The sequence below is a fragment of the Anser anser genome, assembly GCF_964211835.1.
Source record: "Anser anser genome assembly, chromosome: 31".
NCBI classification, from domain to species: Eukaryota; Metazoa; Chordata; class Aves; order Anseriformes; family Anatidae; genus Anser; species Anser anser.
The window spans coordinates 949,300-967,137 of record NC_139752.1 but is presented as its reverse complement, the minus strand read 5'-3'; the positions used below and the strand labels follow the sequence as shown (position 1 = coordinate 967,137).

The 17,838-nt window shown below is 62.3% G+C and overlaps 3 protein-coding genes across 3 annotated transcripts; 2 read left to right on the top strand and 1 right to left on the bottom strand.

Annotated features, from left to right (window-relative positions):
- Window positions 1–298: 298 nt before the first annotated feature.
- RPS5 (ribosomal protein S5) lies at window positions 299–2,410 on the top strand. Its single transcript, XM_083814624.1, has 6 exons — window positions 299–392; window positions 1,376–1,481; window positions 1,573–1,782; window positions 1,859–1,987; window positions 2,103–2,201; window positions 2,295–2,410. Exons 2-6 carry the CDS (start codon window positions 1,377–1,379, stop codon window positions 2,361–2,363), a joined length of 612 nt encoding a protein of 203 aa, XP_083670750.1. The 5' UTR covers window positions 299–392; window position 1,376; the 3' UTR covers window positions 2,364–2,410.
- Window positions 2,411–2,834: 424 nt separating this feature from the next.
- RNF225 (ring finger protein 225) lies at window positions 2,835–4,546 on the top strand. Its single transcript, XM_083814625.1, has 2 exons — window positions 2,835–3,049; window positions 3,252–4,546. Exon 2 carries the CDS (start codon window positions 3,265–3,267, stop codon window positions 3,838–3,840), a length of 576 nt encoding a protein of 191 aa, XP_083670751.1. The 5' UTR covers window positions 2,835–3,049; window positions 3,252–3,264; the 3' UTR covers window positions 3,841–4,546.
- Window positions 4,547–4,665: 119 nt separating this feature from the next.
- GABBR1 (gamma-aminobutyric acid type B receptor subunit 1) lies at window positions 4,666–15,677 on the bottom strand. Its single transcript, XM_083814611.1, is given in 19 exon segments — window positions 4,666–5,737; window positions 6,263–6,406; window positions 6,559–6,687; window positions 6,768–6,895; window positions 7,136–7,229; window positions 7,489–7,596; window positions 7,676–7,792; window positions 8,342–8,474; window positions 8,752–8,902; window positions 9,012–9,089; window positions 10,090–10,153; window positions 10,358–10,600; window positions 10,713–10,904; window positions 11,454–11,519; window positions 11,838–11,939; window positions 12,385–12,555; window positions 13,110–13,244; window positions 14,749–14,801; window positions 14,804–15,677. Coding segments are annotated over 19 exon segments (2,427 nt in total). The 5' UTR covers window positions 14,874–15,677; the 3' UTR covers window positions 4,666–5,488.
- Window positions 15,678–17,838: the final 2,161 nt, after the last annotated feature.

Here is a 17,838-nt window from a genome sequence, read left to right as displayed (position 1 = left end):
TGTGGCTGACGCTGTAGCAGAGAGAGACCTTGCAGAGGGATCCCCTCTGTCCCCCCACGCGTGCCTCTACGCACGCTATAGGGAGAAATCCCACAACATGGCAGAGTTCGGGCAGACGCCCTCAACCACCATGCCCCCCCCGACTTCACCATCGCCCTCCGCGCTTGCGCCGCCGCGCCAGCGAGCGCGGCTTAATATGCGCATGCGCAACCCCCCTCCCCGCCCGGCGAGCCCGAAAGGACGGGCACAGCTAGGGAAGAACGGGCGGAAGCGCGGAGCCCCACTGCAGCTCTGCGCATGCGCAGCCGGAAGCCGGCGCCTGCCCCTGGATAAGAGGCGGGGAGGCCCCGTTCGAGCCCTTTTTTCCCCGCCGGAGCCGCGGCCGCCGCCATGTGAGTGCGGCGGGGCTGGGGGGGGGGGGGGAGTTTGGGGGGGTTTGGGGGGCCTCTGGGGCTGGGAATGGTGGGGGGTGACTGTGGGGCAAGGGAGGGGATGGCTGTGGGGCAAAGGAGGGGGGTGGCGGGGCCTGGGAGGGGGTTTGGGGGTCCTCAGGCCCCGGGGAGGGGGTAAATGGGGGAGGGGGGGCGGCTCGGGCCTGGGGGTGGTGGGGTCGCTGAGGGAGAAATTGTGGGGTCAGGCATTGGGGGGGGTGCTGGGGTACAGAAGGGGAGGGCTCAGGCTTTTTGGGAGCGTTGGGGTGGAAATTAGGGGGGGGTCAGGACTTCAGGGGGGATTTGGGGGTTCTCAGGCCGGGGGGGGGGGGAGTAAATGGGGAGACATCAGGCCTGGGGCGTGAGGGTAGTGGTGGGGTCAGTGAGGGAGAAATTGTGGGGTCAAGACTTTGGGGGAGGGGGCACTGAGGTAGGAAAGGAGAGGGATTAGGCTTTGGGCGGGTGTCAGGCCTTTGGGGGAGGCAATGAGGTGGGAGGGGGTTGGGTTTTGGGCAGAGCTGAGGTTAAGGTGTGTGGGGTCAGGCTTTGGTTGAGGTCCCGAATAGAAATCGGGGGGCTAAGGCCTTGGGGTTGTCATTGATGGAGAAATGAGGGATGCTCAAGGCAGGGGGAGCTCTGAGGTAGGAATTTCGGGGGGTCCCTGAGTTAGAAATGGGGGGGGGACAGGCTTTGTGGGGGCACTGAGGTGGGAGTTTGGGGGCTCTGGGGGCTGACCCCTTATGGGGGGCTCTCTAAGGTAGAAGGCTCTTGGGAGCTCCCAGCGTTAGGGGTGATTTGGAAGGGCGCTTCACCTCTTCGCGCTCACCCATAGGTGCTCAATTCTCCTTTTAATGACCTGCACCCCCCAGTTATTCAACGATGGGGGGGGTAAAGGGGTGCGTCTGCGTTGCCCCTTTTCGCTCCAATCCCTGTTCCCTTGGCAGAATGACTGACTGGGAGACGGCGCCCGCTGTCACCGAGACCCCCGACATCAAGCTCTTCGGCAAGTGGAGCACGGACGATGTGCAGATCAACGACATCTCCCTCCAGGTAGTTTGGGGGGGGCGGGGGTTACACCTTGGGGGGTCCCCTGTGGTGTGTCAGGAAGGCGTCTGACCCCCCCCCCCCCTCCCCACTGCAGGACTACATCGCTGTCAAGGAGAAGTACGCCAAGTACCTGCCCCACAGCGCCGGGCGCTATGCGGCCAAGCGCTTCCGCAAGGCCCAGTGCCCCATCGTCGAGCGCCTCACCAACTCCATGATGATGCACGGCCGCAACAACGGCAAGAAGCTGATGACCGTGCGCATCGTCAAGCACGCCTTCGAGATCATCCACCTGCTCACCGGGGAGGTGCGGGGCTGCTGGGTTTTGGGCCGGGACGGGTTATAGGAGTGCAGTGGCTAATTTTTACCCCCCCACCCCGCAGAACCCCCTGCAAGTCCTGGTGAACGCCATCATCAACAGCGGCCCCCGCGAGGACTCGACCCGCATCGGCCGCGCCGGCACCGTGCGGAGACAGGCTGTGGATGTGTCCCCGCTGCGCCGCGTCAACCAGGTGCCCCCTTTTGTGGAAACCCTGAGCTGTGGGGACCCCCGCCCCCCCTCCTTGTGCCTGCATTGTCACTGTCCCTGATGTCCCCCCTTTTCCTCCCCCCCCCCCCCCCCCGCAGGCCATCTGGCTGCTGTGCACGGGTGCCCGCGAGGCCGCTTTCCGCAACATCAAGACCATCGCGGAGTGCCTGGCCGACGAGCTCATCAACGCTGCCAAGGTGAGGGAAGGGGACGGGGCCGTCACCAGGCGGTGGCAGGACGTCCTCACTGTCCCGACATGTCGTGACTTCTCACATTTCCCCCCCCGCCAGGGCTCTTCCAACTCGTACGCCATCAAGAAGAAGGACGAACTGGAGCGTGTGGCCAAGTCCAACCGTTAAAGAGCCGCCGTTGTCATGCCCGAAATAAAGTTGGCTTCTACTTTGTGCCCCTCCGCTCCTCCCTGTGTCGTGGGGATGGGGGGGGGGGGTGCTGTTTGTGTTTTGTTTTTTTTTTTTTGTCCTCTTCCACACACAAAAGGGGTGCCTGGGGGGGCTCCTTTTTGGTGCTGAACCCCAGCAGAGCATGGGGGTGTCCCGTAAGGTCCCCCGTGTCCGCTAGCCACCCAGTTGTCCCCAGCTCACCTTGGCACCTCGTAGCGTTGGGATTTCCTTATTCCTAGACACGATTGGGGGTTGGTGGCTGTGTCCCCGTGCCCAGAATTCCCTCTGTGCCCCGTTTTTCCCTTGATTCCACGGCAGGGGGTGGAGGAAACAGCGCTGAGGGAAGGCGGAAGACATAAAACCAGGACAGGGACAGGGGGTGACAGAGACAGCAGGCTTTCCCGTGAGGAAACCAGTCCCTTGGGGTGACAAAGTGGTGCGGGACAGCTGCCAAAACCCACAGGTCGCACCCAAAACCAGGTGTGGTGCCGACCGGGACCTGCAGGGCCACCGTGGCTGTTGGGACCGTTCCCCTGGTGGCAGGGTGACGCGGGAGGCGTGCCGCTGTCCCTTCTGGTCTGGCTGCACCGAGCTGAGCGGGCGTGTGCTGCGTCCCCCACGGGGGCTGGCACCCCTGGGGGCAGGTGAGGAGGGGCTGCGGGGGGGGGAGGTGTTGGGTATTTTTGTGTTTTTTCGGGATCTGTTGGCACCCCAAATTGAGTCTGGGGTATTTTTGGGGTGATGCCCTCCCTGGGTATTTTTGGTCCCTGACCCTGTGTCCTCACGTCCTTATTGCCACCTTGTAACCCCCCCCCTCCCCCTCCCGGCTGTTTCCCCCCTCTCCAGGGACGTCGCTGCCATGCCGAGCCCCCCGGGAGACCCTGAGGGGCCCCCTCGGGACTGTGTCATCTGCTTCGCCCCCTACGACCGCCTCTTCAAGCTGCCCAAAGCGCTGGCCTGCGGCCACGTCTTCTGCCTCGAGTGCTTGGCCAGGGTCAGCATTGCAGCCCCCGGCGCCCCCTTGCTCTGCCCTGTCTGCCGACGCCCTACAGCCGTGCCCCCCCGCCGCGGGCCCCCCGCTTTGCCCACCTGCTCCGACCTCCTGCCCCCCGACCTCCCCGCCACCCCCGGTGGCTTCGTCCGCTTCGATCGCCCCAAGGGGCTCCTGCTCTACGCCCCCCATCCTGGCCGGCTGCCCACGGTGACCCTCAGCCTGGAGGTGGGGGGGTCCGAGCCTCCCCCAGCCCCTCCGGGGGGGCAGAGTGGGGTGCGGTGGCCCCTCTTCAAGGCGGTGGCCGTCGCCGTTGCCCTGATGGTGGCGGGGGGCTTGGTGCTCTGCGGGATCTTCCTCTTCTTCCTCCTGCCCGCGGCATGCGAGGGGGGCAGCCCGGTGACAAACAGCACCTGGGGGCAACCAGGGTGGCCCCCCTACTAACGGGAACCCCCCTGTGGCGACATCAGCAGCCCCCTCCCCATTTTATGGGGCGGGGATGTCTTGGGGTTCCCCCCTTGGTGGGGATGGGTTCCTTGCAGACCCCCCCCCCCAAACTCATACTCTTGGCCAAATGTGGCTCTGGGTTTTTTTTGGGGGGGGCACCTCAAGATTTGGGGATGTGGGGGGGAGGGGGGACAACACACCAGCCCCCTTTCCCCTTTATTAAATTTTTTTCCCCAATACCGCGTCCTGATGCCTCTTCTGTAACAGCAGTGAGTGTGATCCCAAGGCCACCTCCCCCCAAAAAACAAAGCCAGGACCTTCTGTTTGTAAGGGGCGGGGGGCAACCAGGAGCTGCAAATCACCAGTTTGGCTTAAATTGAGGAGGGGGACGCCCAAATCTGTGCCGTGTGGGGGGTGTTTTAGGGCCAGGAGGGTGGCAGGGTGCCCAATTTCCACCTCCCACTGTGCCTGGCAGCGCCGCCAACTCCCCGGTCCCTATCGGAGCCGTCCCCGGCGCGGCTGTGTGTATTTTGGGGGCGGGAGGGGTGAACCCGAACCAAAATAAAAGCAAAAAACAAATAAGAGGGGAGGGGAACCTCCATTTTAGGGGGGGGGGTGGCACGGTGCTAGCCGTCACCTTGAGGGTTTGTGCCCTGTGAGGGCGGTATCGGTTCTGGGATCAACCGCATCCCTCTGCTTTATCATCACCCCAAATCCCAAGGGGCAGAGGGCTTAGGGACATTTTGGGGAGGGTCTCGGGGGGGGGGAGAGGGGGGGCACATGGAGGTGTCAGGATATTTTAAGGCTCAGCAATGCAACAGAGACCATGAGAAGAACCAGGGTCCGGTTGTCCACTACAGTGCGACCGTACATCCGAGGAACCAGACCCCGCCGTGCGCAACGTCCCACGGGACCGAGACCCCCCCCCACAGTGCGTTGGGGGGAGGGGGGTGCAGACCCTATTAGGAGGGTGGGCATGGACACCCCCCCCCCACCTCCCCTTGCTCGTGCCATGACCCGCCACGCCGGTCGCTACAAGCGGAGGAAGTCGCGCGCTATGCCTACGAGTAACTACGCTCAGTCGTAAGCTACAACCCGACGGAAAAAGTAGAGGGGAGGGAAGCCACTGCCTCCACATCCCCCCGAGGGGGGGGGCATGGTGCTGCCTCTCCCCACCTCGATTCCGGCCCTGGGTGGCGATGGGAGGGGGTCGGACGGACAGACAGATGCCTGCTGCCCCGCCAGCCTCGCCGGGAGGCTGCGTCATGCGTTGGCGGGGGAGGCTGGGGAGGGGGAGGAGGAGGAGGGTGATGAGGCCGCTGGACCAGGAGGGGAGCAGGGGATGCTTGGAGGGGGAAAGCGCGGTGGTGTAACCCATTCTGCGCCCACCCCTCCCCTAATTAATGAACCGCACTCCCCCTTCCCCATAATTTTGCCTCCTGACCACAAACGGAGGCAGGCAGCAAGCGGGGGCCGCAACTGCCCGGGGTTAAGACAAAAGGGAAAAATGCCTTAAAAACAATAACAATTATAAGGCCAAGAGGCTCCGCCCTCCCTCCCCAGCCCCACCCTGCTTAGCCCAGCCCTGTTTGGCCGCACCCTTCTTAGCCCCACATCCCAGCTCTTAGCCTCGCCCCCCGGAGGGTCACTTGTAGAGGAGGTGGACCCGGCTGCCGTCGCAGTTGCCCCGTCCCAGTTTGTCGGCTTGCTCCGAGACCAGGCAGCGCACCAGGGGCAGGCTGGGCTGGTAGAAGGGCGCCGGGGCTGGGGCGGCCCCTAGCCCCGGGGCAAAATGGTTGTCGGCCTCCCGGGATGGGTTGGAGGAGCGGCGGCGGGAGCGGAGCTGCTGGCGGTCCTGGAGCTGCTGGCGGAGCTCAGACACCCGCTCCTCCTTCTGCAGGGGGGGAAAAGGGGGGGCGGGTCAGGACTTGGTAAACAGCCCCTGACCCTAAGGGATGGGGGGAGCACCCCAGGGGTGATGCACCGTGGGTGGGTGCAGCTGTAGGGTGGCAAAACCCCGACATAATACATTTAGGAGGTGTCCAACCTTTATGGGGTATCCAACTGTTATGGGGTATCCCCAACACCATGACATTTTTATGGGGTGTCCCACCTTTCTGGAGCATTCAACCTCTATGCGGAGTCCCCAGCACCCCAATACTACAACACCTTTATGGGGTGTCCCACCTTTATGGGGTATTCAGCCTTTACGGGGCATTCAACCTGTACAGGGAATCCCCAACACCCCCATGCTATGACATCTTTATGGGGTGTCCCACCTTTATGGGGCATTCAACCTTTATGGGATGTCCCCAACACTCCAATGCTACAAAACCCCTAACGAGGTGACCCAACACCCCGATGCTACAACACCCGTGGGGTGCTGCACATCCCCCAATGCATTTTGGGGTGCACTCACCTCGGCGATGATCTTCTCCAGCTCCCGGTTCTCCTTCTCCAGCAGCCGGGACTTCTCTTCCTCGTTGTTGTTGGTGGAGGAGCCCGTCTTCATCGTGTCCTGCTGCTCCGACTGCCACTCGCCCCGGGTGATGAGACGCCGCATCTGTGGGGCCCCCGACTTTCAGATCCTCACCCCAAAACCTAACACCCTCATCCTACGGCCAGAGGAGGAACCTCACAAGATGGCCGTCCCCTCTCTGGTGGTCTTTTGGAGGAAACCCCAGACCCCCCCAGTGCCCCCGTCCTCGCTGGCACCTTGGGCACAAAGAGGACGACCAAGGTGATGTAGGAGGAGAAGACAACAGCCAACGAGGCAAAGGCGAAGGCCGCATCCTGCTGGCTGCTGAGGATCATGGTGACGGGCGCGGTGATGAGGCAGAGGACCTGCGGGTGATATTTTGGGGGTCACCCCATGAGATATGGGGCGAAAGGACCCCCCCACGGCCCTTCTTCCCCAAGCTTACCGCCACATTGTAGATGGCCATGCCCACGGCACGGTGGTCGTTGATCTTCTCGGTGGACACACTCTTGGTCTCATATGCCAGAAAGATGCCCAGCAGCAGGAGCAGCCCCTTGAAGCCATAAAATATCCCTGGCCAGGGGGAATACAGGGTAAAAAGGGGGGGGGGGGTCACACATCGGTGTTCAAACAGGGAATGGGGGACCCCCCTACCTGCCCCCCATTGGGCCTCCTTTAGGACCTCTACAATGCTCTTGCGCCCCCAACCCTCCTTGTACCCCCAGTCTTGCTTGGAACCCCTTCCCCCTACCATCACCAAATTCCTGCCTGCCCCCCCCCCCCCAAACCTCTCCCCGACGCCCCCGTGCCCACCGAGCCACGTGTTCATCTTGGTGGAGCTGCAGTGCTCCAGCTGGGGCAGGATGGAGACGTCCGTGTCCGTCTTGGGCTCCTCCTTGGTGAACTCCTGGGGTGGCAAGGGCGGGAGGGGGCACATGGGTGGGGAAGCCTTTGCTGTGGGACCCCCTCTGCACCTCCCAGCAGCATCCCGATGCCATCGCTCCCCCTCCAGTGCTGTGAACTTCCCTCCAGCAGTGTCCTGGTGCTGTGAGCATCCCCCCCGCCACCGCGAGCATCCCCCCAACAATACCCCGCTGCTTTGAGCATCCACCCGCTGCCGTGAACACCCCCCCAGCAGTGCCCTCAGCACCCCCCCACCCCCCCACCTCAATGGTGCGGTGCAGGGGGTCTACGATCTGCCAGATGATCAGCGTCACCACGTCCAGCCCCACGAGCAGCCCCACGGTGGCATACAGCTTCCATGGCTCCAGGGTCTGCTTTGGGGGCACAGGGGCACACAGGGTAAGCATAGCACCACGGCAATCCCCCCCCCCTCCTCCAGACCCCACTCACCTTCCGCTTCTCCTTCTTCTCCTCCTTCTTGGTGAAGACGGTGTGGACCCACCAGATCTTGGTGAACATGCTGCCGTAAGCCAGGCTGAACCCCAGCCCGAGCAGCCACAGCCGGGCCTGCGGAGGGTGTGCGGTGACCCCATTGCCTGGCTGTGCTTAGACAGTGTCCTCCCCTTCCAGCTGTCCCCATCCCATGGTTGTAGCCACAACCATTCCCCCTCCAGCTGTGCCCATCCCATGGTTCCATTTCTGACCATTCCCCCTTCAACTGTCCCTATCCCATGGTTGTGTCCCTGGTTAACCCCCCTTCCAGCTGTCCCCATCCCACAGTCGTATGCCAGCCATTCTCTCTCCAACTGTGCCCATCCCATGGTTCTACCCCTGGTTATTCCCCTTCCAGCTGTCCCCATCCTCTGGTTCTATCTCCAACCATTCCCTCTCCAACTGACCCCATTCCATGGCTGCATCCCCGCTTATTCCCCTTCCAGCTGTCCCCATCCCATGGTTCTATCTCCAACAGTTCCTCTTCCAGCTGTCCCCATCCCACAGTTGTACCCAAAACTCCCCCTCCAGCTGTCCCAATCCCATAACTGTACCCACAACCATTCCCCCTCCATCTGTCCCCCTCCCCTGGCCATCCCTCTCCACCTGTCCCTGAGCCCCTACCTGGCAGACAAAGGGGAAGAGCCCCGGCCCAATGTGGTATCCATCCAGCCCCAGGGGGAAGACGGCAGCAAGTGCTAGTGTGCAGCCCACGGCTGTCATGTTGTTCAGGTAGGGCTGGGAGTTCTGGATGTACCTGGAAGACACACACAATGGGGACACGGGTGTCACGATCGTGCCGAGCTGACCCCAACAGGACACGAGAAACTGAGGCATGAAGGGAGGTCAATGGATGCTGGGCACTGTGTACTACAGCCTCAGCATCACCCGAAGCAACACAGGAAGATGAGATTCCTACCAAGAGCAACCTCCCGTTGCCGTAGGAAGCACATGAGAGCACCCAAACGCCGGGAAAACGGTGACATTTGGGCTGATTCTCGGCCATCGGCCTTGGGGTAGGGGGTGTCACTGACCGGACGTGCCCATTGTAGATGTTGAAGGCCAAGCAGATGATGGCCAAGAGGATGCCCAGCGAAGCCAGCACTGAGACGGAGATGAAGAGCTTCTGGGACAGGAACCGAAAGGTGGTGATGACCTTGGTGTAGTCAGCTGGTGGAGCACCTCCTGCAGAGCCCATGGCACAATTAGGGGGCACGGAGGGGCCCTTCCCCATGGCAGGAGCCCCATGGGTGCCCCCCCAAGCCCCCCCACATCCTCTCACCACCCCTCTCACCGATCCACTTGTCGTTGTTGTACCAGGACAGGTTGTCCTTGGTGCTGTCGTAGTAGCCGATCTTCTTGTAGACACCTCCTGCAAGGGCAGTGGGGGTGGGTCAGGCGGGAGGTGCAACGACCCCATTGGGATCGTTGACGTTGGAAGGCACCCCTGGATCCACCTGGCCCACCCAGAGCTGGGTGCTCGGGACTATGTGCTGGTGGCTTTTGAAGATGAGGATGGAGACCCAATAACTTCTCTGGGGTGCCAGTGCTTGGTCACCTGCACCATGGCAGAGTGTTTCCTGATGTTCAGCTGGAGCATCCTGTCATCCTTCCGTGACTCTCTCCAGTGTGGCCAGGTCTCTCTTGTACTGGGGAGCCCAGAATTGGACCCAGTACCACAGGTGTGGCCGACCAGTACTGATCAGACTGGAAGGATCACCTCCCTTGACCTGCTGACAATGCTTCACCTACTGCAGTCCAGGACACCGTTACCCTTGCTTGCAGCAAGGGCACATCACTGGCTCCTGTTCCACTTGGTGTCCCCACCAGGTCCCAGGACATACTGATGACTGACCTCCACCTGGACTTGGTGCCACTGATCACCACCCTCTGGATGGTTCAGCCAGCTCCCAATCCACCTCACCATCTGCCCATCCATCAACAGCTTCTCTAGGATCCTATGACAGTGCTGAAAGCCTTCCTAAAGTCCACCTGGACAATATCCATCGCTCTCCCTTCAACTACCAGAGCAGCAGGAGGTGGTCAAGTTGGCCAAGCATGACATCCCCTTGTTGAATCCACGCTGACCGCTCCTGGTGACCTTCTTTGTCCTTTCCTGTCCCCCCTACCTCCTGACCACCTCCCTCCATCACACGCATGAGCGGTTGCATGCTAAGGCTTTGTGTCCTGTTGGCCAAAAGGGTTGTTGTGGTGTCCAACCTGGGGCACCAGTTCGTTGTTGTATGATATTTTTTGTGCCAACAAAAGGGTTTGTTGTGTGCAACAGATGCAACGTTGCCTGCTACGAGCATCTCGTGATAAAGGGAACACATGGGACATGGTGACCGTGTTGCACACCTGCGTTCACTCACCTTGAAGCTGCTCGATGAGTGTCCAGGCCATGCGGGACCCGCTGGCATCAAAGACAACGTGGCCCTGTGGGACAAGCATCAGGACACGGACCTGTCAGGCAGCAGGACCATGCGCCCAGCGGGTGCTAGGAGGCAAAGTTTTCACCCATCTGGCACTTTTTGGGGGTGTTTCAGGGGACACCCTCAAAGGTTAAGGAGCTGGGGACATGGGACACCTTGGTGGGGAGAAGGTGGACAGGGTTGGGGGGTGCTCTGGGGTGTAACGCACCGAGACGCCCTCAAAAGCGGAGGAGTTGAGGGCCCGGTAGATCTCATCAGTGATGTTCTTGTTGTTGTAGTTGAAGTCCTCCAGGCGCAGCCCCTTCTTGACCAGCTCCGCTGAGGTCTTGTTGAGGGCCAGGGCCAGTGCCCAGATGGCATCGTAGGCCAGCGGTGCCTCCTGGAAGCCGCCCGTCTCCTCTGGGTTCTTGCCCAGCCTCTTCTGCAGCTTCTCGATGAACTCCTGAGACGTCTGTGACAGGGACAAGGAGGTGGCCATGTGGCAGGTGCGATGGAGAAGACCCTTGCGGTCCAAGCTATCTGCCTGCCCTCCCCGCTGGGATGTGTCCCCCCCAGCCCCGTACCATGTTGGAGATACTGCGGGTGTTCTCCGGGTTGAGCATGACAATCTCGGTTGTGACGTGCCCCTCCACGGCCTCAGCCATCTCCGCCTCGGTGCAGTTGATGGCCGGGTCCTTGATGCGGAACCAGTTGTCGGCATACCAGCCGATGAGGAACCAGACGTACTTCTTGCCGTACAGCTTCTCCTTGTAGACCTGGGCAGGCCGCGGGGCAGCTGCTTTCATCCCGTCACCCTTTGCTCATCTAGCACCCTTCTTCCCACCTCGTTCATCCATCCAGACATCAGTCCATACACACCCTCTCCGTCCAACCAGACCTTTGTCCATCCTGACCTTTGTCCATCCATCCTGATGTTTGTCCATCTATACCTCTGCCCATCATTCCAGACCTCTGACCATCCACACCCCATCCATCCATCCAGACCTTCGTCCACCCACTCTTCACCCTATGCCTCCACTCAATCATCTCTCTTCCCACCATCCCACTTGCCCACCCACCCATTTGTCCACCCATCTGTCTGTCCACCTGTCCTACCACACTCACATCTCCCCACGCTTCCACCCATCCATCCCACCACCACCTTTCTGCCCTCTCACCCACGCGCCCCACTGCCCTTTTCTCCATCCCACCATCCATCACCCTACATCCACCCTCCTCCACTCCACGTGCTCTCCATCCTCCCTCACGCCCCACTGGTGCCTGCCCCACTGGTGTCCCCCCCTTTCCACCCATGCGCCCCTCACCTCGCAGAAGACCTTACGCGCCTCCGTCTCGTAGAAGAGTCCCACAATGATACGGGCATCCTGGCGCTGCAGGGAGACAACTCACCCTGGGGTGGGACTTCTGCTCCCGGGGCTTATGCAAACCCAACCCCACCCACCCTCATTTGCATAACTTTGCATAGGAAGGTGTAGCTGGCAGTTAAAACTCAGTGTTGCCCGTCATGGACATGGCTCCTCATCCGGGTGGAGGAGATGCAGGTTCACAACCCCACCTTGACCTGGATGCTTGGGCATCCTGGGGTGGCTCTGCTCCCTTTTTGGGGTTCGGGGCATGACTCCAGAAGCACCCTGGTGGTTTCGGGCACCGGAAGGAGGACTTTGGGGATGCAGGCAAGGTGGGCTCACCTTGAGGTTGCGCACAGGTGCGGCGGGGTCAGAGAAGAAGCTCTGGCGGAAGGTGATCTCCAGGCCGGCTTCCTTCACCCGCTGGTCCAGGTCATCAAGGGTCTGGCGGGGGGGCCGGCAGGGTGGGGAGCAGGCAGACAGGGGGCAGGCAGATGGGGTGGGGGGGGGGTCAGAAGGGAAAGAGAGTGCAGAGTGAGCCCGGGGAGGGCGGAGGGGCACCAAGCAAGGGATTGGGGTTAGGTTGGGTTGGGTCGGGTCAGGTCAGGTCAAGTTGAGTTGGGTCGAGTTCGGTCAGGTCAGGCCGAGTCGGGATGAGTTGGGTCAGGCCGAGTTGGGATGAGTTGGGTCAGGCCGAGTCGCGATGAGTTGGGTCAGGCCGAGTCGGGATGAGTTGGATGGGGTCGGGTTGTGTTGGGTTGGGTCAGGTCACGAACCATGGGGCCATCAGGATGGGGGCAAGCAGCGGTGCAGCAGATTTTGGGGATGTTGTGGAGGGCGTGGCAGCAGGGTCGAAGCAGGTTTGAGGGGGGGTCTCCAGCATGCGTACCGAGGTGAAGACCTCCGTGGTCTGCTGGATGGTGGCGATCTTGGTCCAGCCCCACTTCTTGAAGAGCTGGACGCGCGTGGGGTTGTGCAGAGTGGCCGAGGGGTGGGTACGGAAGAAAGTGGGGAAGCGCTGGCGGTTGGAGAGGGCAGGGGAGCTTGAGCCGTAGGAGAGCTGTGAGGGGAGGGGGGAGAGTAGAGGGGGGTCGTGAGACCCCCAAAAAGTCAAAAGCAACAAGCACACACGAAGCAACAACCAGAAGGCAACAAGCACACACATAACAACCTGAAAGCAACAAGCACATATACAAAAACAAGCTGAAAGCAACAACTGTGCACACAGCAACACCCCAAAAGCAACAACACGTGTAGCAACAACCCAAAAGCAACAACCACACACACAGCAACAACCCAAAAGCAACAACCATGCACGTAAGAGCAACCTGACAGCAAGAAGCACACGCAGAGCAACAATCACGCACATAGCAGCACTCGCACACATCCTTGGCAGGCAGTGGCTGCAGCCGTGCATGCAATACAACAACGCGTTGCTGCGTGCAATGCGACACACGTGCATGACCACTGCTGAGCACCAGTGCAACCACGCCACATCCGTCCCCAGCAGCATCGGGGAGATCAGCACCCTGTGTTTCCCCCCGCCAGGACCCCATGTTTCCCCCCCCAGGACCCCAGGTGTGCCCCCCCAGGACCCTGGGTGTTGCCCCTCACCACAATCAGGTTCCACATGCGGGCGGCTTCGGCCACAAGTGTGGAGACGCTGCTGCAGCCGGGCATGAGGATGATCTTGATGGGATCATTGTAGAGCAGCTCGTAGAGGTACTTGGTGGCCTGGCCTGGGTCACACTGGGGGGGGGGGGGGGCGGGGCACAAGGATCAAGCAGCTGCTGGACCCCACCCCCCTTCCTCACCGCCTGTTTTTCCCATCCCAGTTCCCCCAGTTTAACCCATCCCATCGCCCCCATTCCCCTCCTGGTGGTGGGGTTGGATCCGCTTCCCCATTGACCCTATATAAAAGGGAAGGGGGGAGGGGGGGTCCAGGTTCCCACGGGGGGGGCCCCCTGATGCTCCGGCTCTGTCCCTGGGGGGGCTGTGAATAATTCAGGGCACGGAGGCGCTGTTGCCACGGCAACCCAGCGGCAGACCCAGCAGCATCTGCTGCCGTGGCAACCGGGCTGGACCAGCGGGGGGGGGGGGGGGGGGGGGGGGGCAGGGGGGGGAAGATGCAGGAAAAAGGGGGAGGGGGATGGGGACAGAAAGGGGGAACGGGGGGGTGCAGGACAGACGGACACTGGGATAAGGGACAGATGGATGGGGTTGGGGACGTGAGAGGGACCCCCACTGCTTCCCCTTGCTAGGGGGCAGGTTTATGCCCGTGGCCCCCCCAGCACATCCAAGCCTCCCACCAGTGCCCCAAATACCCTGGCCTCATCCTAGCCGCCTGCCCAACCCTTGCCTCAGTCCCTCTGCCCTTGCCCTGTATATCTGTGGTGTCATTGCCACCCTGCTCCATATATCTGCCCCCCCCCCCCCCCCCATTTATCTGCCTCGTCCTTGTCGCCCTGCCATATATATTCTGTCCCATCTCAGTCACCCCATCCCATGTCCCTGCCCTATAGCTCTGCCCCATCCTGGCCACCCTGCCCCGTGTCCCTGCCCCATCCTGCTGTCCCTATAACCTGCCCTATAGCTTTGCCCCCAACCCTGCCACCCCCTGCTGTCCCCATTCCTGTCCCTCACCATGTCCCCTGTCCCCCCCACTGTCCCCATCCCCATCCCTTTCCCCACTGCCCCTCACCATGTCCATATCCCCATCCCAACTGCCTCACCATGTCCTTTATCCCCCAACTGCTCCCCATCTCCACCCCACCACGTCCCTGTCCCCACCACCCCCAGCATGTCTTTTACCCTCCCTCTGCTCCCATCCCCACCATCCCCTGCTGCCCCCCATCCCCACCACCCCTCACCACGTCCCCATCCCTGTCCCCATCCCATTGCCCCTCACCCTGTCCCCATCCCCACTGCCCCCCATGTCCCTGTCTCCTCACCCCTCACCATGTCCCCCATCTCTGTCCCCATCCCCATTGCCCCTCACCATGTCCCCATCCCTGTCCCTATCCCCATCACCCCTCTCCATGTTTCCATTCCCACTCCCCCCCATTGCCCCCACCATGTCCCCATCCCCGTCCCCACTGCCCCTCACCCCCTCCCCATCCCCACTGCCCCCAATCCCCATTGCCCCATCCCCATTGCCCCATCCCCACCACCCCTCCCCACATCCCCATCCCCACTTCCCCCCACCCCCCCCCATACCGCCCTACCCCCCCTACCCCCACCGCCCCCTCCCCACCTTGCTGTCGTGGTGGATGAGGCGCAGCTCGTAGTCGGGCAGGATGTCCCTCGGCTGTTGACGTCCTCCAGCGCCATGCGGACGGCGGGCAGGCACGCTTGCCCCCCCGGCCACCCCCCGCTCATGGGGAAGAGCGCCCCGACGTGCACGGCCTTCTTGCCTGTCCCCCCCGGCGGGGCGCGACACCAGCAGGGCGCTGAGCACCAGCAGCCAGCGCGGAGAGCCGGGGGGGGCCGCGGGGACACTCGCCATGGCGGGTCAGGGCGAGGGGGGAGGCAGGCTGGCCATGGCGGGGGGTGCTGGGGGAGGCGGATGGCAGCGGCGGTGGGGGGGGGACGGAGGCACCGGAGGAATGGCAAAGAGGGTTTTGGGGGGGGGGGAGAGTGGAGGGGTGGCAAGGGAAGAGGGGTGGAGAGGGGAAAGAAGGAAGGATGGAGCGGGGAGGAGGGTGCAGAGCAGAAAGGAGGGTGCAGAGCAGAGAAGGATGCAAAGCAGAAAAGAGGATGCAAAGCAGGAAAGGAGGATGCAAAGCAAAAAAGGGGATGGATGCAAAGCAGAAAAGGAGGATGGATGCAAAGCAGAAAAGAATGCAAAGCAGGAAAGGAGGGTGCAAAGCCGAAAAGGAGGATAGATGCAAAGCTGAAAAGGATGCAAAGCAAAAAGGAGGATGGATGCAAAGCAGAAAAGGAGGATGCAAGGCAAAACGGAGGAGGCAAAGCAGAAAAAGAGGACGGTTGCAAAGCAGAAAGGATACAAAACAGAAAGGAGGATGGATGCAAAGCCGAAAAGGGGGATGCCAAACAGAAAAACGGAAGGCTGGAGGGCAGGGGGACGAAAGGACGGGGGAGGACAGAGGGATGGAGGCTGGAGAGCGGCGAGGCAGACGGAGGCGAGCGGAAGGACGGACGGACGGAGGGGCTGGGGGTGCCGGGGGGGGGGGGGGGGGCTGGAGGGAAAAAAAAGGGACGGGGAGCGGAGAGGCAGAGGGACGGAGCCGGAGGGACGGAGGAAAGCGGGGATGGAGGATGCTGGGGGGGGGGGGGGGCGGGAGGCGGGGGCGGATGGGTGATGGAGGACGGGGAGGGAGGGAGATGAGGCGGAGGCTGCGGGGGGCGCAGAGGGAGGCTGGGAGAAGGAGGAGGAGGCGGAGAGGGGCGGCTCCCGCCCCTTCGCCCCCCTTTGCAGGGCGGGGGGGGCTTCGGGGGGGGGGTTCCATAGGGATGGGGGGGGCTCCCGATTCCCCGGCCCCCCCCCCGGATGAGGAGAGGGGTACGTGGGGGGAGAGGGGGCCCTGAGGATGTTGCCCCCCCCGGTGCCACGAAGCCCTGGGGAGCTGCTGGGGGGCTGGGGTTGCCCCCACCCAGGGCAGAGGGGACCCGGGGTTTGGGGGGAGGGGGGGGGCACACGGGGCCATACTCACCTGAGAGAGGGCGACGAACTGTGGGGGAGGGGGAACTGAGTCACAGAGAGACCCCCCCATGGGGACCAGGACTCCCCAGGGACATGAACCCCCACCCCAGAGACCCCCCAACCCCATGGGCACCCCATGGGGTCCTGAACCCCCACCACAGAGACCCCACAGGGACCTGAACCCCTACTGCAGAGACCCCCAAAGCCCAGGGGCACCCCATAAGGACCTGAATCCCCATCCCAAAGACCCTGCAGGGGCCTTATCCCGTACTGTAGAGACCCCATAAGGACCTTAACCTCCATCCCAGAGAAACCCAACCCCACAGGCACTCCGCAGGGACCTGAACCCCCATCCCAGAGACCCCATAGGGGCCTGAACCCCTACTGCAGAGACCCCCCAAAGCCCATGGACACCCAAAGGGACCTGAATCCCCATCTCAAAGACCCTACAGGGACCTGAACCCTCACCTCAGAGGCCCCTCAACCCCATAGGCACCTCACAGAGACCTGAACTTCCACCCCAGAGACCCCTCAAACCCCATGAACACCCCACAGGGTCCTGGAACCCCATCCCAGAATCCCCACAGACACCTGAACCCCCACCCCAGAGATCCCCAAACCCCATGGACACTCACGCTCGCAGACGGGTTTCGGGGTGCTCCAACGCCCCAGCTTGGTGCAGTTGCTGCGGGCGCTGCCCAGCAGGCGGAACCCGGGGTTGCAGCTGTACTCGGTCCACGTCCCCTCCACCGGCACCCGCTCCATCGCCCGTGCCACCGCCTGCCCGTTCTCCAGGCTCAGGTGCATTTTGGGGCAAGTCCGCACTAAAACAGGGGTGCAAAGCCTCAGCCCCGTGTCTTTTCCCCATAAAAACCCTGATTCTTTTTTTTTTCTTTGGGGGGTGGAGGCTCACAGCAGCGGCTGGGGTGTCCCATGGCGGTCCAGGTGCCGTTGCGCTGGCACTTGCGCACCTTGGGCCCCACGATCTCACGGTCAGGGCGGCAGACGTACTCAATCTCATAGTCGAAGGGGAGGAAGCGGACGCTCTGGACCTCCTCCGGGGTCAGCCCCCGGTAGCGGATGCCCCCGTCCCGCGGCGGGTGGATGATCTCGCAGCCTGCGGCGGGGACGAGACGGAGGACGCGGCCGAGGAGGCGGCAGGGACGCGGCGGAGGAGGATGCGGCGGAGGAGGACGTGGTAGGGACGTGCTGGAGGACATGGTGGAGGACGCGGTGGGGATGTAGTGGGGGACATGGTGGAGGAGGACATGGTAGGGAAGTATTGGAGGACGTGGTGGAGGATGTGGTAGAAGAGAACATGTCGGGTATGTAGTGGGGGACATGGTAGAGGAGGACGTGGTGAGGATGTGCGTGAGGACATGGTTGAAGAGGACATGGTAGGGATGTGCTGGAGCACGTGGTGGGGATGTAGTGGGGGACATGGTGGAGGACACAGTGGAGGAGGACATGGCAAGGATGTGCTGGAGGACACGGTGGAGGATGTGGTAGAGGAGGACATGGTAGGGAAGTACTGGAAGACATGGTGGAGGATGCGGTGGGGATGTAGTGGGGACATGGTGGAGGAGGACGTAGTGAGGATGTGCTGGAGCAAATGGTTGATGAGGACATGGTAGGGATGTGCTGGAGGACGTGGTGGGGATGTAGTGGGGGACACGGTGG

Coding starts and splice junctions, on each gene's coding strand:
- RPS5 (XM_083814624.1), top strand. CDS start 1,377: ATGACTGACTGGGAGACGGCGCCCGCTGTCACCGAGACCCCCGACATC. Junction 1,988..2,102: donor CGCTGCGCCGCGTCAACCAG/GTGCCCCCTTTT, acceptor CCCCCCCCGCAG/GCCATCTGGCTGCTGTGCAC. Junction 2,202..2,294: donor AGCTCATCAACGCTGCCAAG/GTGAGGGAAGGG, acceptor CCCCCCCGCCAG/GGCTCTTCCAACTCGTACGC.
- RNF225 (XM_083814625.1), top strand. CDS start 3,265: ATGCCGAGCCCCCCGGGAGACCCTGAGGGGCCCCCTCGGGACTGTGTC.